The 27,736-nt window shown below is 38.6% G+C and overlaps 5 protein-coding genes across 13 annotated transcripts; 2 read left to right on the plus strand and 3 right to left on the minus strand.

The window, feature by feature from the left end:
* Positions 1-1,352: 1,352 nt before the first annotated feature.
* LOC103993373 (thiamine pyrophosphokinase 1) lies at positions 1,353-5,591 on the plus strand. Of its 3 annotated transcripts, none has more exons than XM_018830960.2 (6): positions 1,353-1,584; positions 1,710-1,809; positions 3,028-3,100; positions 3,422-3,523; positions 4,852-5,101; positions 5,183-5,591. In XM_018830960.2, exons 1-6 carry the CDS (start codon positions 1,446-1,448, stop codon positions 5,302-5,304), a joined length of 786 nt encoding a protein of 261 aa, XP_018686505.2. In that variant the 5' UTR covers positions 1,353-1,445; the 3' UTR covers positions 5,305-5,591. The 3 variants fall into 3 exon arrangements, with proteins under 3 accessions (XP_018686505.2, XP_065019628.1, XP_009411680.2); XM_065163556.1 differs by having other exon boundaries at positions 1,355-1,584; positions 4,852-5,090; XM_009413405.3 differs by having other exon boundaries at positions 1,366-1,584; positions 1,713-1,809.
* Positions 5,592-5,867: 276 nt separating this feature from the next.
* On the plus strand, positions 5,868-8,396 carry LOC103993372 (uncharacterized). Its single transcript, XM_009413404.3, has 5 exons — positions 5,868-6,219; positions 6,287-6,393; positions 7,130-7,277; positions 7,645-7,839; positions 7,991-8,396. The coding sequence occupies exons 1-5, from the start codon at positions 5,980-5,982 to the stop codon at positions 8,243-8,245; spliced, it is 945 nt and encodes a 314-aa protein (XP_009411679.2). The 5' UTR covers positions 5,868-5,979; the 3' UTR covers positions 8,246-8,396.
* On the minus strand, positions 7,668-11,342 carry LOC135645294 (probable E3 ubiquitin-protein ligase BAH1-like 1). Of its 5 annotated transcripts, none has more exons than XM_065163551.1 (8): positions 11,240-11,342; positions 10,887-11,129; positions 10,441-10,685; positions 9,991-10,248; positions 9,688-9,825; positions 9,551-9,609; positions 9,379-9,476; positions 7,668-7,804 (listed from the first exon to the last, which is right to left on the minus strand). In XM_065163551.1, exons 2-8 carry the CDS (start codon positions 11,059-11,061, stop codon positions 7,776-7,778), a joined length of 1,002 nt encoding a protein of 333 aa, XP_065019623.1. In that variant the 5' UTR covers positions 11,062-11,129; positions 11,240-11,342; the 3' UTR covers positions 7,668-7,775. The 5 variants fall into 5 exon arrangements, with proteins under 5 accessions (XP_065019623.1, XP_065019626.1, XP_065019625.1 ...); XM_065163554.1 differs by having other exon boundaries at positions 10,441-10,580; positions 10,887-11,094; positions 11,202-11,338; XM_065163553.1 differs by having other exon boundaries at positions 10,441-10,586; positions 10,887-11,094; positions 11,202-11,338.
* A 3,295-nt stretch (positions 11,343-14,637) lies between these two features.
* LOC135645077 (phytochrome A-associated F-box protein-like) lies at positions 14,638-15,831 on the minus strand. The gene has a single exon (XM_065163143.1). The coding sequence runs from the start codon at positions 15,823-15,825 to the stop codon at positions 14,677-14,679; it is 1,149 nt and encodes a 382-aa protein (XP_065019215.1). The 5' UTR covers positions 15,826-15,831; the 3' UTR covers positions 14,638-14,676.
* Positions 15,832-16,517: 686 nt separating this feature from the next.
* LOC135645293 (serine/arginine-rich splicing factor SR30-like) lies at positions 16,518-25,642 on the minus strand. 3 transcript variants are annotated; one of them, XR_010498726.1, is made up of 15 exons: positions 25,509-25,642; positions 25,104-25,195; positions 22,488-22,553; positions 22,133-22,207; positions 21,947-22,055; positions 21,802-21,848; positions 21,666-21,723; positions 19,617-19,666; positions 19,442-19,498; positions 19,256-19,359; positions 19,077-19,181; positions 17,376-17,714; positions 17,020-17,053; positions 16,861-16,953; positions 16,518-16,774 (listed from the first exon to the last, which is right to left on the minus strand). XR_010498726.1 is itself a non-coding variant. In XM_065163548.1 (14 exons), the coding sequence occupies exons 1-14, from the start codon at positions 25,618-25,620 to the stop codon at positions 16,760-16,762; spliced, it is 1,017 nt and encodes a 338-aa protein (XP_065019620.1). In that variant the 5' UTR covers positions 25,621-25,642; the 3' UTR covers positions 16,518-16,759. The 3 variants fall into 3 exon arrangements, 2 of the variants coding, with proteins under 2 accessions (XP_065019620.1, XP_065019621.1); XM_065163548.1 differs by lacking the exon at positions 17,376-17,714; XM_065163549.1 differs by lacking the exons at positions 16,518-16,774; positions 16,861-16,953; positions 17,020-17,053 and having other exon boundaries at positions 17,090-17,527; positions 17,626-17,714.
* Positions 25,643-27,736: the final 2,094 nt, after the last annotated feature.

A 27,736-nucleotide genomic window follows, 5' to 3' on the forward strand; every position in this document is an offset into this window, starting at 1 on the left:
GTATGTACTAGATACAATTTTGCGAATTATTGCAATCTTGTTGTGGACGTTCTTTCTAGGGATGTCATAGGTGGCATTCAATGAAACATGAAAAAGCATTATCGGCAGCAGTATAGTATGATTGTTTTTGCAGTAAGCTAGAGATGCCATTTGGTGTGCCGAATTTTGCATCATGTGACTGGATGGTGAGTGGTTATCTGGATGTGTTAAGAAGTGGTATAACAAGGTGGAAAGTAGAAACTTCACTAGATTTTGCAGTTGATAAGCTTCAGCATGCCACCATCCTTCTGCCTACCGACAACAATAGAGGACCAGATTACTGAGTTCTCCAATGGGGGAGAAAAGGTAGGTTTAAATGGTGTCCTGCTATTTATAACTGAGTTCTCATTCATAGACAGTTTTAATGGAGTCTACTCTTGAATATGCTACAAATTTTATCATCGATTGTAGTTGATGATTGCTGTTTTAGCTTGTTTTAATATGATCTTATTGTTTAGTTTAACGCCCAGTGAGGTTTTCGAAATGATTGATTTTGAGCAAGTAAACTTGAAGGTATGCAGGCACCATATTTATAGATCAAACTGCCATCATCATCTCTATTCAGTATTGTACCTTAGTTTCTTTGTTCATGCTTACACCTGCCTCCATTATGTTTGAATTTTTAATTCAATTTTACCTCATGAAAGATCCATTTTGTTCGACTTGTGCATGTTTCGCGGTTTGACCAATTACCGACATTAAAAATGTAAAGCTTGGCATACTTGCTCAAGTCAATGTGTAACTTAGATACATTGACCATTTCATACTAAATAATTCTTCTATATACAGAGGGGTCGTCAATAATATAAATTGGACATTTCATTGATGATCTTAACTATATTTATATATACGGAAAATTAAAATATGAGAAAGACTAATTATAAGAAAAGGGGGAAATTAAACAAAACTTGGCCTATCATTGTGGTTTGACAAACACCAGCGGACGGTCATAAATGGCTGCTGCTGCTCACGGTCGTCCAATGAATCAGGCGACAATTCCGTACTCGTGCTGGTTGCACGGTTTTTGGTGCGGGGATTGACGGCGATGATCTGGTACACGGTTTCCTTTGCTTTTGGTATTTCCGTGTTCCCCGTCTCAGCCATCGGTCATGATGCTGCCTCAGCCGTCAGATCTCATCTGTTCAGACGGGCCCACGGGCCCCTCAGGGTTTGACTCTCCCACAGTTGCTGTTATCCTTCACGTTGGATCTTTTAACGTATAGTAATCGGCTTATGTGGCAACGTTAGAGAAAGGTCGAGAGGTCCCTGCGTGGCCACAGTTAGTGACGGGAACTCGTTCCGCCGCTTCTTCTGCACTGTTTTCGCTACCTTTATATAGTACCTGCCGCGGCTCCACCGTTATCAACGGGTCGGCTTCTTCCTTTCCCGCGGCGCAGGTTAGCGGGATGGAGGTGATGAGGCACGCTTCCACTTTTCTACGGCCTCCTCCCCTTCCCCAGGCGGCCGACGGGCCCGCTCCATCGTACGCTCTCGTCGTGCTTAACCAGCGCCTCCCTCGCTTCGCGCCCGACTTGTGGAGCCATGGTGAGCCCGTCCTCCTCCTCTCTCTCTCTCTCTCTCTCTCTCTCTCCAGATCTTCTCTCTAGAGTTTCCACTGGGGCTGTTGTGGATGCTGATACGACTGGAAATTGGGATTATTTTGTGTAAAGCAGCAAAGCTGAGGATCTTTGCCGACGGAGGGGCGAATCGGGTGTATGACGGGATGCCGAAGTTCTTCCCTGAGCAAGATCCGCTGGAGGTTCGCCGCAGGTTTTGGTTTCTCGATGAATTCTTGTTTAATCTTGTTCGGGATGATGTATGAACTTTTTCGGTCTTCATCGTATTAACCAATTTGTTCTGTAGATGATTTGTTGAAGTTCTATTTGCATTTATATCTTATCTGGAATTCGTTATAAGATTTATGCATGCTTCTTTTTAGAAATATGCTGAATTTCTTGTGTTGTGATTGCTTGCTTATCTATCTGAGGACGATTGTTGAAGACTAAATCAAGCACTATTCAAATAATTACTTGAAGAGTTTCAATATTTTGCTAAATATCAGTTTGCAAATTTACTAAGTCATGTTGGGTAATATAGTGCACTCTGCGCAACAAGAAAGAACGTTGGATCTCTGGCCTTATGGATTTATTTGTTGATTTTAAATGAGTTATCTTGTTTGTACATATTGATCTTTTTTCCTCGATGTACAATTTTTTTTCCTTTTCTTAGTAAGGTAATTCCATTTATTGGATGGTTGTGATCTCATGGTGAGAGTGATTCAATCTATTGTCTAACCAAGACCTTAACGATTGTAGATGAAAATATAAATGGTGCCTTTTGTGTTTCCAGATTAGAAATTTTGCTCGGGGCAGGGATCGGACATGTGTGTCTATTTTAATGCTACATTGGATAGCAAAAGACCTTTTAAGTGCTTGCTGACTACATTGAAATACTTTCTTTTACCTTGAGGTGCCTTCTTATATTAGTCCCTGTAGTTGTGTTTGACATATGGTTTAAAAAGTTCATGACTGCTTATATTGTCGATCTTGTTTATCCTTTCAATATCCTTCTCATCCTTCCGATCAGGATGATTAACTTGACTTAGGATGGATTTAAGTCAATAAAATAAGATTTGATGCAATAAGTTCCTTTCCTTTGTTAGATTTTAGCTTCATGATTTAGGTAATCTAGTGCTGTGGTTGGGGGGCCAAATGTCCCAATACACAAGAAACCACTGGCCCTGTTGCTCTAGATGGTGGCTTGGTCCATATAAGATTCAACATTTCAACCTCAATCTCTATATGTTCAATAAAGATTGTGAATGCTCCCGATAGTGTTAGGAACTAAGATCGTAGGAAAAACAATTTTGCTTCTTCTCATAATGCAAAGTGTTTTTTTTTAACTATGCTGCTGTTTGCTTTTTTATCTTGCTAGTTTTGCACGAAATTGTTAGAAGTTACTGAATTCTTCTTTTCAAAATTGTCAAAGGTACAAGCCAGATGTAATCAGAGGTGACTTGGACTCGATAAGACCAGAAGTCAAGGAATTCTATTCCAACCTGGTTGGTTCTTTGTTCACAGATTGTCGTATTATATTTGTTGATGTCTTATTTATTGAAACTTTATCTGAAAGGGTGTTATCTTGAGCTTCGCCTACTTAAATGGCAAAGTCTGGCTTAAGTTTTATCTTAAACCGCTATGAATCTGTGATGATTATTCAGTCTGTCTTCATGTGTTAAATTATGATTAATGTTCTGTTAGGGCATTTCAAAAGCTGACATCTCTTAGTCCCCTTTTGTGGACATAATGTTAAACATCAGGACGTTATGTGGAAGTTTAATGAATTGTCTCAATGGTGCTAATATTTATTTTTTTCTTGGCAGGGTGTCAAAGTAGACGATGTGTCTTATGATCAGGACACCACTGATCTGCACAAGTGTATAGCTTTTATCTGTGACTTCATACCTGAAGTGGACAAATCAAATGTAAGCTGCAATAACATTATTGAGTTAGATGCTATTTTATATATGTTTTTCTGTTGAACATTAATCTTATCAGATTACCTTGGATGAATAGTCAGATGTGTGAGCAAAATAAAGTTGTGTGCATAGCTCGTAAGATAAACCATTCATGAATAAGATCTTGTGAGTAAAACAAAGTTGAATGCATATCTTATAAGATAAAAACCATGCATAAAAATGTAGATTCTGTGATCAAAATAAATGTAATTGATTTTCTGTATAAAAAAGGTAATTTATTTTCATTGTGGATGCATTGCCTTATACTGTGGAAATGAATGTAGTTGATGGAACCAAGGTTATATATATATATATATATATATATATATATATATATATATATATATATATATATATATATATATATATATATATCAGACATACTACTTGATGTGGCCAGTTATTTATTAGACATTCTGGTTGGTGTGTTACTTCTATATATCATCAGTGAGCACATGCACATGCAAAGAAGGATGATCAGACTTCAATCTGACGAGGTTGTGATGGGTATGGGAAATGTGTAAGAATGTACCACAAAAGAAATTAAGTGGCAAACAAACGTTTGAGTTGGACACACAGCAATTGGAACAAGTGATGGAACATAGAAGTTACTTTTGGATTTTTGACTATAAAAGAAGTGTTAGAGACAAGATCTTTGAATGATTTCAGCCTTGATATAATGCAAGATGAGTCAGTGGCTTTGGATTAGTTTGTGCTGAATTATCATGAATTGCAATAATACATATCTACACATTACTAAGTAGCTTTGTTTATTTCTTATATCTTATATTTTAAGTAGCTTTTCAGATGAGAGTGATTTTATCCCATAAATTTTTCATTTGGTTGTAGCATAGGTTTCCTTATTAGTTCTTGAACTTAGTTACAGATTTAGTTGTGTATTCTTTTAAATCGTTAAACTGTTTCTACAACTACATACAGCATACACACTTTGTGGAATCTCAATCACGGGCGGCACTTTTAACTGTTCTTCAGAAATTTGAACAATTTATCCAGCTTCGCTTAAATACTGCATAAGTGTTGTCTGGTCCACTTTCAGTTGAAGGCACTGTCCTCACACTCAAAACCCATTGGTTTACCAAACTCGACGACGTATGCAACAGAGGTATAGAAGATGTAATGTGTTGAAACAATGGATCCAGATTCTGTGACCTTGTAATGAGCCTTGCAAAATAATTTTTCCTAGATAACACCAAATGAACAGCCAAAATTTGTTAAGATATATGTCTGCCAAAGTTTTGCCAGTTATAGCTTTAAAGGTTATGTATTGGTTGCAGTTATGCATTCTAGTTGCTGGAGCACTTGGAGGGAGGTTTGACCATGAGGCTGGAAACCTCAATGTATTATTCAAGTTCTCAAACATCCGGATAGTTCTTCTATCTGATGATTGCTTGATCCAACTTCTACCAAAGACGCATTGCCATGAGATCCACATCCAGTCATCAGCAGAAGGTCCACACTGTGGATTGATTCCTGTTGGCGCACCATCAGTTAGCACCACTACGACTGGTCTTCGGTGGGATTTAAGTATATCCAACTCTAACTCTATATCTTAGGATTTGGCACACTTCCAATAGATACCTAAGATGTTCACCTGTTTCTTTGCAGCTAACGCAGGGATGAGTTTTGGTGGCTTGATGAGCACTTCAAACATGGTCCGCGAGGAGAGAATTACTGTCCGTTCTGATTCAGATCTTCTCTGGACAATATCCATTAAAAAGAAGGCCTGAGACGTATACCGATTTGTTTGATTTAATTTCCACAGGTTGTGAAATCAATGGTGAATCAGGTTTATACCAACAAAAAAGCTCGTCCTCGTGCTCTGATTACAAGGGAGAGTATTCATCATGTGCAATATGTATTGAATAGCAAACAAGTATACTCCCAGCATGTCATGCTTGAATTCCACAGATTTGTATCATTTGTTAAGAGTGCCTCTTGTGCAGGAACTACTCATAGTGGTTTAATGCAATGAAATATAGATTAGAAGATCTCTTGGTGAAGAGCATTCCTTTTACTTTTTGTTGAGTCATGTTTTGTGCCATGATAATGTTCCTTTTGCCAATTTTTTGCCTTTTTTGGTTAACATAAGAGAAGTATTAACCATTTGTGTTTTGTTAATACTTGTCATGGCTTTAGTCGTTGCTCAAGTCATGACCGGAGGATATTACTTGCATTATGCCAATCTTTCACTTTATTACCCATTTCAAACTTCAATTTTGACCGAGTCCGACGCCCAAACATGCGCGCTCACAACGGTCGAATTCCGGACTCAAGATCATCATCAAATCCGGTGAAACGCAACGCTTCAAAGTTCAAACCCTCTCCTTCAAATTTCGAACGCCCAAAACCCTCTTCACCCGCATCACCTCGATCCCTTCCAAGAACGAGGAAGAAGAGAAGAGATGGCTCTGAGATCCCTCGACAACGCTCTCCCCACGTCCATGGAGCGGCCCAGGAAGGTCGCCAAGGTCGCCACCCCTCCTCCTCCCGCGGTGGCCAAGAAACCTGCCCCCGCCGAGCTTGCTCCCGATTCCCGCGTGAGCGAGGAGAAAGCGCCTCCGCTCCCGGCCGTGGAGCAGTCCGTCGAGTACGTCGTTTCCGAGGAGATTACTCCCCTTTCCGATCCCCACACCAAGATGGCGGTATGATCCGCGGAATTCCTGTGAATTTTGAGTGGATTTTGGACATCTCTAATGTTGAAAATGGCAGGTTTTGTTGGATGAACTGAATTCGAAAGATTGGATGAGCGTGTGTCAAGCGCTGAATGATTTACGCCGGATGGCTCTTCATCACTCTTCCTATTTGGTCCCGATCTTGTGAGTTCGACTCTTCTCTCCTCCCTATGTACTTTTCTTCGTTGGGACAAGATGAGAGCCGTAAGGGCAAAGCTCCATTTGATAGCACTTTCTAGTTGTTGTTGGTGTGATGTGCCATCTTTGCTGGTTGGAGATGGATTTAAGATAATTGCTAACTGAACTATCTTGTGGATTGTTCGTGGAATTACAGAGACGGTAAGTTGAAAGGTGTTTGTTGATTTGCCGGAGTGGGAAGATGCTAAACGATTGAAACTCACGAGTTAATGATCATAATATGTTGAGTCTGTGCAGTAAGGTTTGTTCAATTCAGAGGACAATTAGCTTCTTTTTCTTCAATGAAACAAATATTGCGCCGGAAAGTGGGCTTTCAGAGAAGTGAAAATTGGCGTTGAAAAAGGAAGAGATAGGGATTAAAGAAAGCTATCTGCTATCGAGAAATTATCCATATGAGATAATTAATTAACATGGAGAAATGAAAAGAAAAAAGATAATGTAGGATTTAGTTGCTCAGTTAAAGATCCATATTTCTGATTCGTGCCATGACTCTGAGTACGAAGCCTCCGAAAGGGAGTCTGGGTAGATAATAGCTCTGAACTCTGTTAGTACATTTCAACATTACAGTGTGGAAATTTTCCATGTCTTAATGGCTGGTGAACAAGGTCATAAAATAGGTAGAATATACTTCACAAGTTAACTAACATTTCTTTTGGCTAATTTGACCTTTTTTTATGATTAGAGGAAATGTGGCAGAAGTGATTGTTAAAGCAATGAAAAGTCCAAGGAGTGCACTTTGCAAGACATCAATCATGGCTTCAACTGATATCTTTCATTCCTTTGGTCATCTCTTGCTGTCTACAACTGAGGAAAATGCTTTCGACCAGCTGGTACTTCTTCTTTGTATTCCTTTTTGTAGGAATTTTAGTCTAATGTTAAAGCATATTAAGTTTGTGAAATTTATTAGCTTATAAAGAAAGCTTCCTGATTTATTAAACTGAATATGTTCATATGCTTTTCTCCATCTAATTTCTAATTAATGGACTAGAAGATCCAAAATGCATGAAGTGACTCATGATTTGTGCATAAGACCAGTATGATTGTGATACTGAAACCTTAAATTGTATGATCTAATATGTAAGGCCAAGTTGCATTTCCGATAAATAGCTACTTAGTGATACACAGAATGGCCAAAGATTTTACCTAAGGCTAGCTTTCTGAAGACTAGTGACAGACATTTCGTTTATCCCTTTGCAGCTGCTGCAGCTTTTGCTAAAAGCATCTCAAGACAAGCGATTCGTCTGTGAAGAAGCTGAAAAGGCACTCGAGAAAATGGCCATTTCCACATCCCCTCTTCCCTTACTCAAGAAGCTCCAGTCTTATGTGCATCATGCTAACCTTAGAGTCAGGGCCAAAGCTGCAGTTGCCATGTCAAAATGTGTCTCCAAGATGGTTAGCCAGTTCAAAATTCATATTTGAGTTGAGACATCAATCAATAAGTTGTTATAGTATACAGAATATATAATCGATATGAATGTCTAACTGATGTATTGTTATATCTAAATGCTGCTTATCAAATGCTATGTGTTGCATATCATTCCAGGGCATTGAAGTTATGAAAGAGTTTGGACTTGCAACTCTTCTTCAAATGGCAGCTGAATTGCTTAATGACAGACTGCCTGAAGCACGTGAAGCAGCTCGGAGCATGATTTACTCCATGTATGGTGAATTTTCAAATGACAGTGATCTGAAGAAGGATGATGATGAATCATCTGCAGCAGAGTCATGGCAAAATTTCTGTTTTTCAAGCTTGGCTCCCATTGCAGCACAGTCGGTAGCGAAGATTGTTTCGCTATAGCTCCTTTCATTTTTCAACTGTTTTTGGATTCTAGTGGGAAATTATCAACTATCCCATGCTACGTTGCTTTCTTCCTATGTATAAAATGCTCGTGTGGCATTTCAAGCTGACCAACTCGTAGAGATTTAATAAACATTCAGGTTTTCTTTAATGATTTGTGGAACATATAGTGTGTACATTATTTTTCTGTATATGCTTCTTTTTTATAGTTCTCTGGAATCATAATCAAGCTTGTTAGACTATTTCCTCCTCGCCCTTTCTTTTGCTTCTCTTCTCATCCCCATCCTACCATATATTAATGAAAAAAACTCTTAAATTTCAGAATTTCCTATGTAGCACCTCAAGTTTAAAAAATTCATGTGAAAAGACTATGTTGGCCTTTGTTTGACTCACCATCGCCTCTACTTCCTTGCATCGCTTTCACCACCACCCTTGTGCCCTTGCTAGACCCCAAGGGCATTGTGCGCACAGAGGGGTGTGGCCGACGGAGCTAGCTCATGCGTGGAGGTACAAGCATGGCCAATGAGGCTAGCCCACATGTGCATGCAACAGGGGAGAGAGATGATGGGGCTATCCCACACGTGGAGGAGGGCAACCAGTGTTGCTAGCCGGCACACAGAGGCATAGGCAACCATAGGAGAGGAGGGGGGGTAGCCGACGAGTCAAACCCGCACATGGAGGCATAGGTGCAGCTAATGAAGCCAACTCGCATGCAAAGGCATAGGCACGACCAACAAGACTAGCCTGTGTGCGAAGGGGACCACCTAATGGGACAAAGGCCAATGGTCGATAAGGGTTTAATAGTCATTTTTTTAAAAAGAATATTTCGTGAGAATTTCTTAAAGTTGAGCCACTATATAAAAATTTCATGAGAACACTTTGTGTGTGTCTGTCTATTTATCTATCTCTGTATATATATATGTATGTATATATGTATGTATTTATCTATCTCTGTCTATACATACATATATACAACTCTTATTATTTATTTCACAGAAGTGAGCCAAGGCAGCAGTTTCACTAAAACCAGGTAAACCAGCAGCTCACCAAGAATAGTTAACCAAAGAAAATTCATTGGATCATCACCATTCAAGAACAGCATTCTGAAACTAAATAAATCAATTCCTACATACCCATGAATTCTCGACACAGAGATTGCCAATGCTCCTTTGCCTGACGAACGCGTTCTACTCTCTCAGTCTGGCATCGCTTCTCCCAGTATTCAGGGCAGCTGTTTGGACATACAAGTTTAGAAAAGTCTCCATCGTTTAATAAATTTGAGACGATCATCTTAATAACATGTACCTTTGACTGAGCAAGATGTTTAACTCAACTAAATGCATTGCACCAGCATTTACTCCTTCCTAAATTTGCACAATAGAATTCCATTGATTACGTATATTTTTTGCTAGAAAATACCTCCATTATGTAAGAGATTTTACCTGTCGACAAAGAGGACATTTTGTTTTAGGGTCTGCTGCCTTTAAACCATCAACTATCGTTATCGATGCAGCAGCACAACAACACATGTAGCAGAATAGATGGCCACAAGTGAGAGCAACAGGATCGAAGACGGTGTTCTGTAAAATGACAAGATTTAGTAGAAAATGACCGACTTTATTTCACTTGTGATGAGACATTAAAGTGGAACAAAAGAAGATATTTGTGAAATTATGCAATGAGCAGACTTCAAAATACCAACTTCTGCAAAACAAACATATCCTTACATAGAGTAAAAGACTCACCAAACAAATCGAACACGTCAAGTCGATTTCAATCTGCATAGAATCAAAGAGGCCACATGAAAGTGTTGGTTTGCCATCATCATCACATGTAAGCGAGCAGTCATTATATAGTTCGGTGATGGCTTCGTTCTTAAGTTTGCTTTGCCTCAAGTTAATGTAAAAGGCCATTAGCTCACACAGCCATGGTGATTGGAGGATCTCGATATGCATACTGGGTGCTTTGGATCTGAATGCCTGCCCTTGCTTCGAGCAATGAACCTGTAGGAGAGAGAGCTCCAATTTAGGCAAATTTGCAACACATAAAAGTGTAGATACAAACTAGTATTTTAAATATGTATTTGCAGATTTGCAAGTTGAAACTCGAAAGCACTCTGGACAGATCAGAGCATGATGAAATTTTCAGAAAAATGAAAGCAATGTGAAATTTTTATTGTGATTGAGCTTGCATACCTTGTCATACTTCTTCAGTATTTTTCTCATGGCAATGGAGTTTATGATAGCATATGCAACGAGGTCCTTCCCTTCTTGTATCAATGCTCCATCATTCTTCGGAGACTTGCCTCTGAGCCACATAATAAGCTTCCGAAAGCCTGATGCTAAATGCAATTTAAGTAGCTTCTGAGCATGTTGATTAAAGCAAACAACAACAGCTGACATCTCCTTGTGTAGGGAGGGGAAGAAAGTGCCATCACAAACTACACGAGAGACAGACGACAAACTGAATCCAGAAAACCTAGAAGAAATGTAATGTTGTACAGGGTAGTAAGAGTTTTACCTATCACATGCTTAATAATAAGCATTTAGGATTCATTTAAAATTTGTAGAAAAACCACATATATTAGCTATGAACAAGAAAAAAATTATTGCCAAAGAAAAAAATTATTTCGACATAATACCTGCACAATTGCCGGCAAATTTGCTCCCTCCTCCATCATCTTGCTTCTGATGCTGGGACTGGAATTCTCTCCCACACCTCTTCAATATTTTCTTTAGCTGCTTCAATCCAAGGGCAGGCAGCTCCTTCTCCCTCCTCCCCCGCATGTAGTCCTCGTATCTCTTGCAAAACTTCATCTTGTCTCCGCCACCCAGTCGCAAAGCTTCCACCTTTCATCGAACACAAGAAAGGCACCAACTTTTGGCTGAGAAAATGGAGAAGTGGATCCAAGGATCACCAACGATGAATGTGATGGCAATAGGAGTCTATTATATACCAGAGTTAGCCGTCGTGGATTGGAGCGGAGACCCTCACCTTCGACTCAAGTGAGGCCAAATCTGCGACTACAAATACTCCGCAGACCGCGCTGCATAGGAAGGTCATCGAGGCCCGCTTCAAAACCGGTCATCTCATTCTTACCTTTGATCTCAACCCTCCTTATTGGAAATGTCGACATAGATACTGTCTATGACTTTTAATTCCTTTCTCCTAAAAGATATCTTTTCGGAGGGGAAGACATGACGCGAGACTCACCTGATGGAATCTCACCAGAGTATGATCAATTTCTCGTATTCGGATTGGAAGCGCGACTTGCAAGTTTTGAATCACCCCGGAGATTTGCACCGTGGAGTCTGCCGAGTTTGGCTTGGATTTGTCCTCATTCTTTGTGATGAATATCCATGTAATAATTGTTATTAGGATGACTAATCGATTGTTCTCAGTCAGATGGACAGTACATCAGCAGATTGTGTTTATTTATCATTTTAATTTTCACAAAGGATGAGATCAAGTATTTTTCTTGACTTCCTTAATTATAACTTTATGTACTTATGGAACAATTTGAAGGATAAGTTCTCTTAATAATCAACAAATTTGAATGTGGAAAAATTACCAGTTTGTTGCTCTCAAATATTTTTTGAATTTCTTAATTAGATTCTATTTATTTGGAGAAAATTAATCAAGAAATTAGAATTTGAAAATATATGTATATATATGGAGAATATATATATATATATATATATATATATATATATATATATATATATATATATATATATATATGGTTGGTCGCTCTATAAATACTTTATATATCTCAAAATTTTGGTGCGTAATATACGAAAGGAAAAATACTTAAGTATTTCGTGTAAATATTTTATGTATTATTTGTAAATTTACGTCTTATCTTGTCTTGAATTTATATTAGGATAAAATTATTTGTTCTTTGTTTAAATTTAGGCAATGTTTATTAAAATTTTGCCACCCACCATCAAAGGTGCGTCCAAATGCTGCAAGTTGCTAATGAGCTGCTGCACCGGTAAGCTGCTGCATGGTGGCCGAGGAGAGTAGAAAGCTCTGCATTTAGCTTTCACGACTGAACAACATTGTGAGGGATGATGTGATTGTGAGGACTCCACGCAGCAGCATGTTTGTAAGAGATTTCCACATTGATGATGGGTCTCAGTTGGTATGCGAAAGGAGAGGAATATAAGGATGCTGCAATGTGATTGGTATGAATTCACGGGAAACACGTCTGGATATAGGAAAAAGAAATAGCTGCAATTGTTTACCAGGAGATTCTTTTCAGGATCATGACATGGTCTTTTTATTTTGCCCACCGATCTGTGGTCTCTTGGATCATGCTGATGTTTTCTTCGATGGGTTTTCATCTGCTTGAGATTCAAACTTACAGGCAAACTCTCAAGTACATTATAGAGAAAGAAAACATAAGGAAAGCAAAGAATATAACAATAGCCCAAACTGCAGGAAATTTAAATTGCATGCTTGAATTCATACCTTATCACTGTGTTTTTGGTGAACTCTACTCTTTGAATTAAGAAATCCAAAGACTTGAGTTGAGCTGCTATCTGATTTTAAGTTACTCAGGAATTGGATCACTGGCAAATAATACAGAATATGTTGACTGTTATCAATGTCAAAGGAAAGAACCAAATAATTAGAACATGTACTTCATAAGCTGGTGTTTGTCAAGGAGACATCAAGCAGGTGTACTCTGAACATTATATGATAGTTATTAATTCTTTATCCAGTTGCTTTGTGACTTCTACACAAAGCTGCTTAAACACCAAGTGTCTGGACTTGTAAAGCAACACTGTCGAGTATCAACCAGAGATAACATTAAAGATGAGTTAAGATATTGCAACTCCTATACTGATCAAGTGGAATAATCTATATATTTTTTACGACATTAACCTTTGAACCGAGAAAGAAAAGTTCATTTGGTACATAAGATGTCGGAGCAAGATGCTTACCTAGCAAGAGTTATTTGAGCCTAGTAAGGGTGTTCAAAGCGAATCGGAAAATTGAATCGAACCTGAATCAAACCGATTCAATCCGAACCAGTTCATCAATAATTCGATTTTGAAGACTATAAATGGTTCCCCATTTGGGAGGGTATTCTTCTTCGATTCGGTTAACCGGTTCGAATCGAACCAAACCATTTGGAAAAGCAACAGTTTTTTAAGTTCATAATTTCATCTTTCTAATTGTCATTAAGATGTCTAAATATCCATGCCGGTTGGGGCGTCTGGATCAATAAGATGCATTCACCACGTATTATTACTTTTTACTCTTTTTGAAGCTCAATGATGCTGAGAGCAGATTGTGGTTACTAATATGTTGCAATGGAAGAAGACCCTCAACTGCTATACTCTCAACTTTCTTGGAGGTTGTTGTCGGGAGGAGTTTCGTCCTTGTGTTGTCTTATTGTTGATTCCTTTCTTCCTTCTATATCTAATATTTTTTTAAAGAAATTTGAATGTTAGTCCAATTGGATCAAAATTTTGGTTTGGTTCAATTAAACTGAATCAAAGCACCGAACAAAGCCAGTTCATTTAAAATTGATTAACCGGTTAACCAAACTAGATTAACCGATTAATCAAACTGGATTAACTGGTTTTGAACCGATTCAATTAAATAGGTCCCAAATGGTTTTAATTTGGAATACCTTAATTTAACCAAACCAAACCGCTTTTTCGATTTGATTCGGTTTGGCCCTTAACAGTTCGGTTCGAACCAATTTGAACACCACCCTAGAGACTAGCATATTTTAACATTTTGGTACTGCCTCCGCTATAACACAGCATGATCCCACTCTGCAAGCAATGAGCAGAAGTGAACTTTAGGTTTTAAAGCTGCCTACATAGATCAAAGAAATAACAGCTGATGAATTTAGAGGACTAAGTACCAGAAATACAGCACACAGATACCACAGCAACAGATGAAGCAGGATGATCACCAAATTGCACCTTACTCAATCAATACATTCACATGAAAAATACCAAAATTAAGAGATCAGGAGTGAGCAAAATGACCCAAATTCCAAATGGCTCCGGCCTCTAACTTTGTCCATGGACTATTGTGGTCACAACAGACATACATCTTGGAACAGATCAGTGAAGCAATAAAGGTGTTTTTCATGTATCATCACTACAATCAAATGACATATCATAATACCAAGCATTAATAAGAAACGAAACGATAGTTCTACCTAAAACAGCAGTGATCTTTGGAAGCCAGTTAAGGTTATCCATTTTCAACCAAGTTGACAATAACAATACCAAATCTCGACATCATCAGGATTAGCAGAATGAAAAAAACGTACCAGTGCATGAGGTTTGGGGAGGGTGAATGCACGCAGATCAGGAGTAGCAGAATCCTAATTAAAAATATATAGCTCCTGAAAACCAAATCGATCAACCAAAGCATGCACATAGGCCTGAAAGATTTCATCTTTAAGAGTACAATGGCCTCTCAGTCCATGCCCCTGAGACATGCCCATTTTCACAAACATATGCCCTGACCACTGGCTCGCCGTCATCATGAAATCCAAAGACCCTCCTCAAGCAAAATGCAGAGTGAAGGTCCCATGTCTCCCTGCAACCACAGAATGCACAGCCCAACGCAATCTTGCCCCTATTCGAGTCGCTTATCGTCTTCCACACTCTCGACCGCTTGAAGTTCTTGAACACCCCTCTAAACAGCATATACTTCCGCTTCTCCTCCGCGTGAACGCATCCAGGCCAGTCGCACATGTAGAGACAATCACCTCTGAACCGGCTGGCGAGCAGCTTATTCCCCTGCTCGCGGCTGACAGTCCAAGGCCCGGAAGCCAAATGGGCTCCTGCCGGGCCGACCTGATGTTTCTTCCTCTTCTTGGTGGCACCGGAGCCGACTCTGACGGTAGTTTCGCTTGGAGATGAATCGATCGGCGAAAGGGCGGCATCTTGCAACTCGGAATGGTCGTAGATGGTGTCAGAGCAGAGGTCGTCGAAGAGGGACCAGCAAGAATCAGCGGTCTCCGGGTGGATCTGGGACGGGGGAATCGGGGGACAACTGGAGGAGGTGGACGAAGAGGAGCAAATGGGGACGGAGCGATGGGGGCCGATGTCACGCTCGAGGCCGAAGTCAGAGTGCTCGAGGAGGACGCCGGCGCGGAGGAGACCAGGGCAGCAGACGCAGAGTTTGTGGAGGGACGGCCAAGCGGCGGAGGCTGCGGTGGAGGGGAGGAGGTCGGAGGGGAGGGATCGGGAGCAGCGGGAGGGGCAGCAGACGGTGCGGACGAGGGAGGAGAGGCGGGAGGAGACGCAGGCGAGGCGGGCCCAGTCGCGGGGGTCGGTTTCCAGCTTGGCGAGGATATTGAGGACGATGTCGTCGGACAGGAGGGCGAAGGGGCAAAAGGCTCCGCCGGAGGCGGTCGTGGTGGTGGCGGCGGAAGAGGAGGAGGAGGAGGGTAGGGTCATCGTAGTGACAAAAATGAGATCTTTTCTTTTTCGTTCTCTGTTGCAAACAAAGGGTTCAGGGCAAAATTGAGAGGGACGGGATTCGAGGGGTCGACGACGAAACGAGCCTCTATTGCTTCTTATATTTTTGGGTCCTATCATTTTTCCCCTCCCGAAGAGGACCGATAAAGTTCTGTGAAGACAAACGTGTAACGTTTCGTTCACATGACAAAAGGACGATATGGACATCCAATCAGGTGGGTTGGTGGTACGTCTTGGGATCTCCTTGATATGATTGTGTCCTCTTCATTCATAGAACGGGTGGTTCGCTGCTATATTATATTATATAGCGGGTGGAGATTGTGTTACAGATGTAGAAATCAGGCAAGAATGTTCATCTCCCATCTCCAACACGAAGCGGGCAACCGGAAAGTGATATGTTGCGTCGTAAGGTTGGTAAGACTTAAGTAGTCGGATGATGCAAAGTACATTGACATTCTTCCGAGACAAAGAGAGTCGAAAAGGAAACGTTGACATATATCTTCGGCAAACCAGACACGAGTTCATTGCATCACTGCCTTTACAAAATAAATCTAAGTTTGACAGCAACAAGAAACAACCACCACAAACTTGTAGTGGCAGCACACATTTGTCTTTGTGAGCAAAGGAAATTTTCACTCGATCCACATTGGCATATCATATGGCTTTGAAAAGCGTAGCAAAGTTTGACAAACGCCTCACATGGTGAGTGAGCAATCTATATCATCCGGAAACAGTTTCAGCCATTTAGACAATTCTTTTACCATCAAAACAAAAACGGATGCCAAACCATCCTGTAGCACGTCAGCAAAACATCACAACAAATTGAATGGTTTGAGTACTGAAAAATTGTTCTACATTATAAACAAACACAGTTCTTGCCTGTTGGGTCTTAATATTTGTCAACACTGATCATAAACATCTTCAACAAAGTTCAGCAGAAAAATAAAGGGTCTGGGTTTATCAATAACAGTCTTAGTGATCATAGATGGCCAAACAAGAATACAACAAACGACTTCGTTCCATCTTGGACAGCTTCCGCATCAGGCAGATTGGTCTAATCAGATTTCGCCTGTGGGAAAAAAAAATTTATCATCGACCGAAGCAAATTCTTGTGTAAATGTAAAGGCAATTAGCAATTCTATCATGGAATCATACCACAGGCGATCGAGATCGAGATAAGCTCCTGCTCCTGCTTTTGCTAGGACTCCGCTTGGTAGGACTTTGGTTCACAGGCTCATCACGAGCGGGCTGCACAGATACAGTTTAGTTGAACAATATAAAAGTAGAAGAATAATCCTGCAATGCAGAACTTACAGAAGTTACAGGAGATCTGGATCTTGATCGTGATCTGCAAAAAGTTTCAGAAAACTGAATTCAATATCCATTTTGCTGCTTTAACAACTTGATCCAAAATCCTCAACGTCTCTTCCACGTCAGCGGGAAGGCAGAACAAAGAATTCAAAATACTTTAGAAGCATTTGATTATTACAAAATCAACTTGTGATCACTCATGAAATGTAATTGCTTGTGCCTTCGAGTAAAAGAAAAACTACCTTAGATCAATAGAAACTTGCAAGCCTAGTCAATATATAAAAATGCAAGCATCTATATTATCAGGTACCTATGCAACAACAATTATCCTAATCTATTGAGAGGATTTTTTATTGTACCAATAAAGCTACATCCAGAATCCTGAGTGCAACTTATAGTACTGGGAGAACGTTGGAGAATGGCAAAACTTGTTCCTAGCACTTGTCCAGTGAGGCCCAATTCCACTTGGCTTATAGAATAATCCAGCTCGTTAATGCGCAACCAATCCTTTCTGCCCCCAAAGAGGCCCATTATCAGAAAAGGCCATTAGTGGTAATCATCAAGATGTGCTGCAGGTTTCATAAACCACTTGTCTATGAAACAGCATACCTCACAACACCAAAAGAGTTGCAAGCATTTGTACCAAATCCAATCCAGATCCTAATATGCAATCCAGAGATCCCCGCTTATGCCCAAATCTAAAAAACAAACAAGTTAACTTTCAAATAAAGGTTAATAACCAGGCAGCGTGTATAGACTTATCATGACCACTGACAGGAAAAAGGGACAAAAATACAAAAGATGAATCATAATAGTAAATGTCCAGCTTTCATTATTTAAACCATTTTAGCATGCAAAGTTCTGTAAGACAAAATATAAACTAATAATTGGGGCGGTCATCATTTAAATAGCAGCAGATACTGAAGATTAGATAGCAGTGGATCTACTACAGATATTATCAGGCACAACTAGAATCTTGACCAACTTAATAAAATGATGTAAAGATCAGATAAAGAAAAGCAGCATCGGAGATGGTTTAAATTTTAAAATAACACGACAAACACACTTGGTAGAGAACACATGTCAATCCAGAACCCATAATTTCCCATAAACCTCACAAAAATGGCATCAAGCCCCACCAACATACTTGAGAAAAGGAAATCGTGTTACACTTTGTAACAAAATCACCAACATGACAACATAACACTTTCAAGCAAAGTTCGCAATACCGTACCATACCAGTATTTCGATCTGGACTCGGTACCGGTACGGTACGGTATACCGAGCGGTACACCCAAGTGTACCGAGCGGTACACTCAGGTATGCCGAGTACTGTAGTACTGCTACAGTACTACAATGCACTCGGACCGGTAACAGACGGTCCACGTACCGGCAACCGGTCAGACCGGTACATACCGCCCGTACCGGACGGTACAGTTCGGTACTGCAGACCCTGCTTTTAAGAATACTTTGTAACAAGTATCAATTAACCTCTAATATGCATTCCTACTACAATGAAACTGGTGACACATGACAGAGAAGGGAAAGGGATTCTTAAATCCCCACTTTAGACAAAAACAAAATGGAACAGAGAAGAGAAACTTTGTCAAGCAATAATTATTTGGGTCTCCTGAAATTTTAAGGTTGACCTTACTTTCCTCACACAGAGCTAAACAAGAAAAGCTAAACTATACTTCTGTTCCTTTCATATCCTAGTATATTTTGTTTTGTATCTCGCTTCTCACCCTATCCATGTATCTGAGCTGAGTGCAACAGCATAGACATCACAGCTTTTCTCACAATTCATAATCCTGTGAACAATAGACTTCCAACCTGAACACATACATACAGTTTTTTTAATAGACATAGCATACACATTCACAAACATGAGTATCTGAAACAATAAGACCATGATGATCACTAGTTATACTCTAATCAATTATAAAAGAAAAAAAATAGGTAAAATTGGAAAAATAAAACAAAGAATAAGAGTAATACTCCTGCAATTTGAAGTAGTTCAAGTAGTATCAAGGAGCTAGCTAAACATTTTAAGAGTGTACCTTGACAAAGAGCGTCCTTTGGATGCTGATCGAGAACGAGAAGATGCAGATCTTGATCGAGACCTTGACAAGGAACGGCGTGATGACTTTTCCTTAGGAGACTTGCTGCTCAACGTATTTAATACAAGTCAGGGTTATGTCACATTTTTATTACAATTATGATAGATAGAACACTAAACCTTCGGCTCCGACTCCTGCTGCGAGCCGGACTTGGGCTTCTTGAGTTTGAACGGCTACGACTACGGCTCCTAGACAAGCTTCTCTTGGAGTCGTACTCCTTCACCTACAAGAAAACAGTAGGAAACTTCTCAGAAAGATGTTCACATGCCAAGTTAAAGAAAAGAAGATATTATGAGATCAAATACTCTTATATATGCCCGCGAAAATGCATTCCGGAACTCGGAGTCATCTAGCTTCCTAATCTGGAAAAAAAAAGAAGTAATACTTTGATTTGTACCGAAGACAAATACTTAATTTAAGAAGGCTTCGCAAATGTCATGAATGATAAAACCAGTCATTGACATAAAAAAAATCACTTACCGCATATTTCATATCATCATAATTTGTATAATCGACAATTCCAATCGTACCTGCAAAGATGATCGTGTAAATTCCAGCAGGTACTTATATGACAATGTTTGCATCTGATCAAGAAGCAACATGGAAAATTTTTTATCTTCAAATTGGCTAACCATGAAATACATAGACAGAGGACAGCTGCAAAACGAATGCTATGACAATGACAATCAATCAGTAGCATAAAAATAGGTAAAAATATTTTCATCTATAAAACTGGCCAAAATAATACAGAATTGACAGCCAATTTAGGCATAAGGTGGGAGATTGAGGAAACTGTTAGAATATAAGGAGCTCAGGGTGCCCAGAATTACATGACCAATTATAGAGAACAATTCTATGATAAAAATAATAATTATAATCATCATCCAAGCTTTACATAATGAAGATGAAGCCAACTAATGTCTCTTTGTTTGTCTGAGAAGCAAAAGTAAAAGATGGCATTACCATTATATACATTACAGATATAGTTATACAAAAAAATTCATAAACTGAATATTTCTAATGAATTTCAATTTCTTTCTTAGAGGATGGTGATTTACAACCTGAGGTATTAGTCCAATTCAAATTCAAATGAAAATTCATGGTAAGCTTTGATCAGAAAACAACTAGATTGTTTGAGTAAATATCACTAAAATACCAACCAGGTTTAGCCAAATTGCATTTGTTTGGGTTGTAAATTTACAACAGAAAAGTCAATAATATTCACTAAAGCGAACATGAAGCTACACCAAATTAGAAAAACAAGTTTAACATCAAAGCAACGATGAAGGGCACTTAAGAAAAACAACACTAAAAGCAACACAAGATATAAAACTCAAAATTGGGATTGGGATTAATCAATTAACTGAGATAAGTAGTGAATTTATAGATGAACTTGCATTTCAACCCCAAATAAACAATTAATAATAATAATAATAATAATAATAATAATATCCAAAAAAGACAAAATCAGAAAGTATATCTTTATTGCTCTCCTTATCATTCCCCACCTCCTCTCTTCATACTTCCTAGCTCCCTTCTACTCCTGTTTCTCCCATTGCAAAATGTTTAGAAGCTCCATGTTCACCAGTTGAAAGTCCACTTCTCAGCACTTCTCTACCAGTATCAGCTTAGCTCCTACATCGCCTTAACAAACTTTAAGGACTATATCAAGAACAAACCAGAGGTAAGGTAAAGGGTGAGGTGAAAAAGCTGATACGCATGTTAGCAATTGAGAGAACTTAGAGAAGCCAGAGGCCTAAAAGAAAAACAAAAGGAGAATTCTAGCTCGAGAATGAGTGGATTGATTAAACAGAATCATAAGTGGACCTCATATCACTAGTCCCAATCATCTTTACTGTCCAAGGGAATAATATCTCAAGAAGTTCCTTTTTTAGTTCACCATGTTGACAGAAGGGTAAAAAACATAGCCAAAGTATTCTATTTGAGGCTCGAGGAAGCTTAAGGGTGTATCAGAAGGGAATAAGAGATTTAAAAAAAAAACTTGTCGCCTAGTGGCAATAGGAGCTTCAGCAAATCTTTTGAGATGCATCAGAGACAAACTAGTCTGGTTTTATCTAAATCACTGATCGATCTAAAGTAGGCTCATGAGGGTTCTTCTAAATTGTTTACAGATTTCAGTGCACGCCTTTGCCACAACCCAAGGACCCTGGATGCATTTAAGCTGCCAAAGAAGAAGTGAGAAGGATATGGATGATAAAATCATTAAGTTGTAATTTCTAATACCACTTCATACTTGGCACCTCTCACCTTCTCCATTACAGAAAACATTTATTCCTATACATTCACATCAAGTTTGTTCAATTGCAAAAATCTCATCATATGTCCACTTCAAAAGATAATACATTCTGAGATGAAAACCAACATGAATATGCTGCACATACAAAAACACCTAACAAAAAGGAAGTAATCAGAGTTGTGCACAACTTCAGAACTACCTCCATCAAAAAGCTAAGACAACATATAAGAGCAAAGAATTATATTTATAAATATAAAGCTAGAGCAACTCACCACCACCATCACGAAAAACTTCAGAAAAGCAGACATCACCAGCTCGGCGCATATGATCCTAGAATAGAAATATCCAAAAATATAATTAACATAAAATTGAAATTGTAGCCATTAAAAAAATTATAATATGGCATACCTTTAAGTCTTGCCACGATGCTGACGAAGGCAAACCAGTGACCATTACTACACAATATCATGAACACACATTTTAAAACCAAAATTAGTTCACCTCAAAAGTCATCCTGTGAAACTCATAAACAGGCCAAGAGGCAACAGCGCACCGCGATATTCTGTGCGCCTGGAAACACCACCACGGCGCCCCCCACTACTATGACTACTATGTCGATCAAATGATGAAGATTGGCCTCTACCACCATGAGCAAGTTCCACCTGCAACATATTGTGGCACAAGATCATAAGAATTGGACAATTATAAATAACAGATAAGTCAGCATCATTATGCCTACTCGTAATCTGTGACCATCAAAATTATATCCATCCCGTCCACGAATAGCATCTTCAGCATCACGAGGATCTTCAAACTGCAAGAAGGATTAATATTAGCAACATTTAAAAGCCAATGACTAAAAGGTGTTTATTCACTTTCCTATCTTATCTTAAAATAATAGAAATTCCAGCAAGCTGACTTTAGTTACACTGGTTGAGAGGTAGAAAAAAGAATATTTTTTACTGGGCAACAGAAACATATGAATCATAAATTCTTCATGCATTCACATAATATTATTTGTTTACCAAGGACAATTTCTTCGTTCATGATTACAGTCATGAATTGCTTCTTACCAAGAGAGGAAGGAATATTACCTCGATGAAAGCATAACCTGGAGGCCTTGGAGGAATCTTCAAATCAATATCAATAATGGGTCCATACTGCACAGAAAATCAAATTGAAGATTAAGGAGTATAAAGGTAAAATAAATAAATAAATATACCATATCACCAATCCTTTCAGATCCATAGAACAGCTAGAGTACTCTCTTACTTCAAGTTCCCCAAACACTAAGCCAACCAAAATTGGAAAAATTTGTCAAACCATTATCTTAATGATTTATAAGCCCCTTCAAAAATTGTAACATAAATTAATATGGGCCTACATCAAGTAGTATCTATATATGTTATTTTATTTATTATGTTACAACTCAAAATATTATATAAAACGTCAAAAGTAACTCTTTAATCAAAATAAGGCCAAGCATTGACTACGTCTGAAACAAAATAATGACAAATATATGTAGTACTCTGGTCTCTGTGAAGGATAGCAATAACATGAGATGGAATCACAGATGAGTGGAATAAGAACTTGAGCATACAGTAGCCAGCCATATGCCTACAAATCAGATTGACATCCTCTGGTTCGAGTCTTTATTCATCAGTCTCTTTAAAATAAAAGAACACAATCACTTAAAGGTAGCTGCACAAATTCCATAAGGTTCCCCTTCCCATTTCTCTGATTTCTATCAGGATAGGATGACTAGTAATCCTACATCCTTATTGTAAAGCATAGACAAATCAATAAAAAGAACTTGCACAATAAAAAAAAAGACTTAGAAAAATTACATTAAACAATCCTTTTCTCTGATTACTATCAGGATAGGGTGACTAGTAATCCTAGCATAGACAAATGAACAAAAAGAACCACTTGCCCTTTGAAACAATACATTAAACAATTTGAACAATTCTAAAACAAAAGGTCAGTATACTCACAAGTCACAATTCCAACAACAATGAAAGTGAGTAATAGACTTCAATACAAAGGATTTAAATCTCAAAGTGATTTTGGTTTTGCAAGTGGCCAAACCAGTTCAGTATTGGTATATCAGGCAGCAAACCAACCTCTATCACCCAGTATATAAAATAATAATAATAAACTAAATAACCAACCATTATTGTCCAGTACCGGTCCTCTTATGTGTTGACTGTAACTAACATATCCCTCCTTAAAGTGGCTCAACCCACAAAATTTAACGAAATTAACAAAGAACAAGAAGGCCATGTCATGCTTTAGGCTATCATAGAATGCAGTGTCTTCCACAAAAGAAGTTTATGAACAGTGAAACACCTCATTGTAGTCATTCGTCCCTTCAATGACTTAAAAAACAAAACTTGCAAAATGCGTGAATCATCAAAAGAATAAGACCAATATTACAACCGGTATCAACACCAAGTTTCTGACATCATTTTTACAATCAAGTGGATTGGTGATGATCTCTTCTGCCAAATTGAAGTCATCATATTCAGAAAAAGCAAGCCCAGCAAACTGGTGACAACAGTACCTACTGAAACCATTATCATTTTATTTACCAACCATCAGAATCTTTGTTTGGCACGTGCACACTCTAATATGACTTATTTCATATTCAACTAATTGCAACACTAGGAACTCAAGTAAGATATATCAAAGGCAAAAAAGTAATTGCGTATCTTTGTTGAGCAAAATTAAACGATCAACAACTTGGTCAGTACTCAAACTTTAGAATCAGGATCAGCTGAACAAAAACATATCAAAGTAAGGGATCACAGATGACAGATTTTAACAGCAAAGGAGATGGGATTTTCGTGTGCATTTAATTTCATAAATCCCAGTTACTCAGAGATCTATCTTTCAAATTAAATGCACTTTAACCAATATATGAAAGCAACATCATTTGCAAATCTTCCAAAAGATACTCTCCTTTTTCATGACTTCTTAAAAGAGAATTTTTAATGGATTTCAATTATGAATAATTCATATTTGGCTCCCACGTATTACCAACTTTATCAATCTGATAATTATAAGAGATTAAGAAAAGTTAAATTGGACAGAAATAAGACTGATACATAAGAGAGGTATCCTTATAATAGTATCTTTCACTAAAGATCCTAAAAAAGGAAAGATGATTAACAATTCTCTGTAAATATAGAAAGTATGCCAGCATATGATTCTGCAAAGCAGGGAAAGGATGATGATCTGGCACGAAGAACACCGAAAAGAGATTGGCTCTCAATAAAGACAAGTAGATTTATGTTAATATACAATGAACTATGATGCACTGTACGAACATGTATCCTCCAGATATAAATGAGAACAGCATCATCCACAAGATCCTAGTATACCAGATGTCAGGAGCACTGCCAGTGAGAAATTTCAATCAATCATCAACATTTTGAACACCAAACCCAGGATTATGTTCGTTGATATATTCTTGTAAGAAACAATACAAAATATAAGCCAATCAAATAGTAACTACACTCTCTCGACCCAAGGAATGAAGACCTCTGACAGAGTAAAACAAGACCATAGATGTAACTTTTCCTCCGTTAATATAACAGAACTAGTTTAGTAGAAAAAAATTATGTTTTTTTCTCAACAGCTATTTTGGCCTATGGTAGCATCTCCTAGGTAAGAATTTAGGTAATTTTACGTTCCAAAGGTTAACAGACCTTGTAGAACAGATCTTCCACCTCCCTTTCACGAATGTCACCGGGGAGATTGCCCACGTAGATGGTTCGACTGTATCGCTTACTCATACTTCCTGCAAAAAAGGGCACAGGAATCAAACAGCTGAAAACAGGATAAGTAATGGATTTCCAGCCAAACGTTCACAAAATTCAGCATCTCAAAGATTAGAGAAAATCGTCATATCCGAAAACAAATCTGCGCAAAACACTTGACCGTCTTCGATTTCAAGTAAAAAAAACCAAGAACGCCATAAAAGCGAAAAACCAGCCAAGGATGATACAGATTGGGGAAAAGATCAACAACTTACGAACATAACATGGATATGAAAAGCAATCGCAGGAGACCTAGAAAAAAAGCTGAGACAGATTCAGGGATTTGAAGCTGACCTGGGCGTGGGGAAAGGCGGCTTGGCTTCGCAAATCGGCGTCGAGGTTTTGGGGCTTTCGGGCGGATGGCGATTAGGGCGTAAAGAGGAATCTTATAGTCGGGGAAGACCATGCTTCGAGATTCGGGTCTTATATCCCAGCGGTTCATTTTGGGTACCAGTACGGTGAACAAGTTCTCCAGCTTTGTGCCGACTGCTATAGGAGGGAAAAGTGGGCCCTAGCACACTTCTTCGAACAAACAATGCGGGTAACATTGTCGGTGAATTTTACGTAGCAACAAATTTGGGCGATTTCTTAGGAATAGTCTAAATATTACAATTTTCATATATTTTTATTGATGCAGTTATTCTTAAAAGGTATAAATGAGTATATAAATGAATTTCTTTTTTCTAACATGATTAAATAGTTTCCTTGTAAAATATTATAAGAAAATTTTCATTGATATTACGATGCTTTTGAGGTAAAAATATGAAGTCCTTCATATATCGCTTGCACGAAGATCAAATAAGAAGTTTTTTTACTCAATCCTTTGACACTAAGTTAATAATTCGAGATATATGAGTGTGGATACGAGTGATCAAAAAAATTAATCTCTCTTTTCGTTGTGCTGAAAACATCAAACTCATTAGGTGTCACTTGTATGAAGATCGAGGATGGGAGATGTTTCTCGACTCGATCTCTTAGATACTCAAGTTAATAATATGAAATATATGAGTATGGGCGTGAGTGGTCAAAAACAGTAACATCTCTTTTCTTTGTGCTGAAGATAAGCATTTATATCTGGTCGTAAATGTATAATATTTTACAAGGAGGTAGCTCTCTAATCACCTCCAACATCCTTCCTTTGGCCTCTTATCTATGTGAGTGACAAAGATAGGAGGGTAGGGTGGGGTTAGGTAGCTCATAACTACCTACCTTGGATTCTTGCATATATGTAGGTAGATGGGTGGAGGGTGACCTATGTCTTTTCCTTCTACCTTAGACCAGTTACGTATCGAATGACGATTAACTTACAGTGTACTTCTTATCATTTATCCCACCCTCCCAAGCATGCTTCAAGGTTCGCACGAGAGGGGTCCAAAGTGTAACGTATAGTTCATTTAATACGTCAAACTTATACCTCTTCAATCCATCACCAAACTACCTCTCGTATCATCGAGGGACGCACCTTGGTCGGATGATGTTGGGTTTCCCGACCTCCATGTCTCTTCTCGACCTCAATGCCTCAAGCAAAGGTGAGGGTCGGGTCTTCCGACCTCTCCGCAAAAGTGGGGGTTGAGTTTTACTGAATCATGCCTAGGATATATTTTATCTTGTGCCTCTCATCATGATGAGTTTTTTTTTATGTGAGTCGGGTTTTCCTGACTCACGTGCCTTGGACACATTTTGTCTTATGTCTTTTACTATGATGGATTTCTTCTTATGCGGGTTAAGTTTTCCCAACTCACATACCTCAAACATATTTTACTTTGTGTCTTCCACCATGGTGAGTTTCTTCTGATACGGGTTGGGTTTTTCTAACTCATTCGCCTCAGGTATATTTCACATTATACCTCCCATTATGATGAATTTCTTCTTACACAGATTGGGTTTTCCCAACTCACACACCTCGAAAATATTTTGCCTTATGTCTTCTGCCGTAAATGGTTTCTTTTAATACAAGTTGAGTTTTCCTTACTCACATGTCTTAGGTATATTTTGTCTTGTGCCTTCTACCATTATAGTTTTTTTTTATACGAGTTGGGTTTTTCACAACATTGATCACTTTTACACTCTTAAAGGTGGTCTTTATGCATTGGTTACTTTATACTCAACTTTTGCGCTCTCTGATGTGTCCCTTCATCAATTGATGCCCAAGAGAACGTTTGTCTTCATTGTGAGAGGAGAGTGATCAATCCCCTCATTATGAATTGCCCCTTAATCATGGGGGTGAAGCTCATTCCTGAGCCTCCAAGCCCCCTTAAGAGTCTTCTCTATTTAGCCTTGATTTTTTGCAAAGAGAGTCGGTTCTTGAGTTCCTCATCCTCCCGACGTGTCATATCTATAACACCTTAGTCTTTCAATATCTTGTTTTGCATCTTGTTCTTCCACCTTCGTAAGTTATGATATCTTTTCTTTCTCGCACAAGCTCCTCATTCCATGATAATTTTCATGTGACACTTATATGTCGGATGATGGTTATCATTAATATATTCTTTATCACTAACGAACCCATCAACAAATAAGTC

This window comes from Musa acuminata, chromosome BXJ3-8 (genome assembly GCF_036884655.1).
Source record: "Musa acuminata AAA Group cultivar baxijiao chromosome BXJ3-8, Cavendish_Baxijiao_AAA, whole genome shotgun sequence".
Lineage (NCBI taxonomy): Eukaryota > Viridiplantae > Streptophyta > Magnoliopsida > Zingiberales > Musaceae > Musa > Musa acuminata.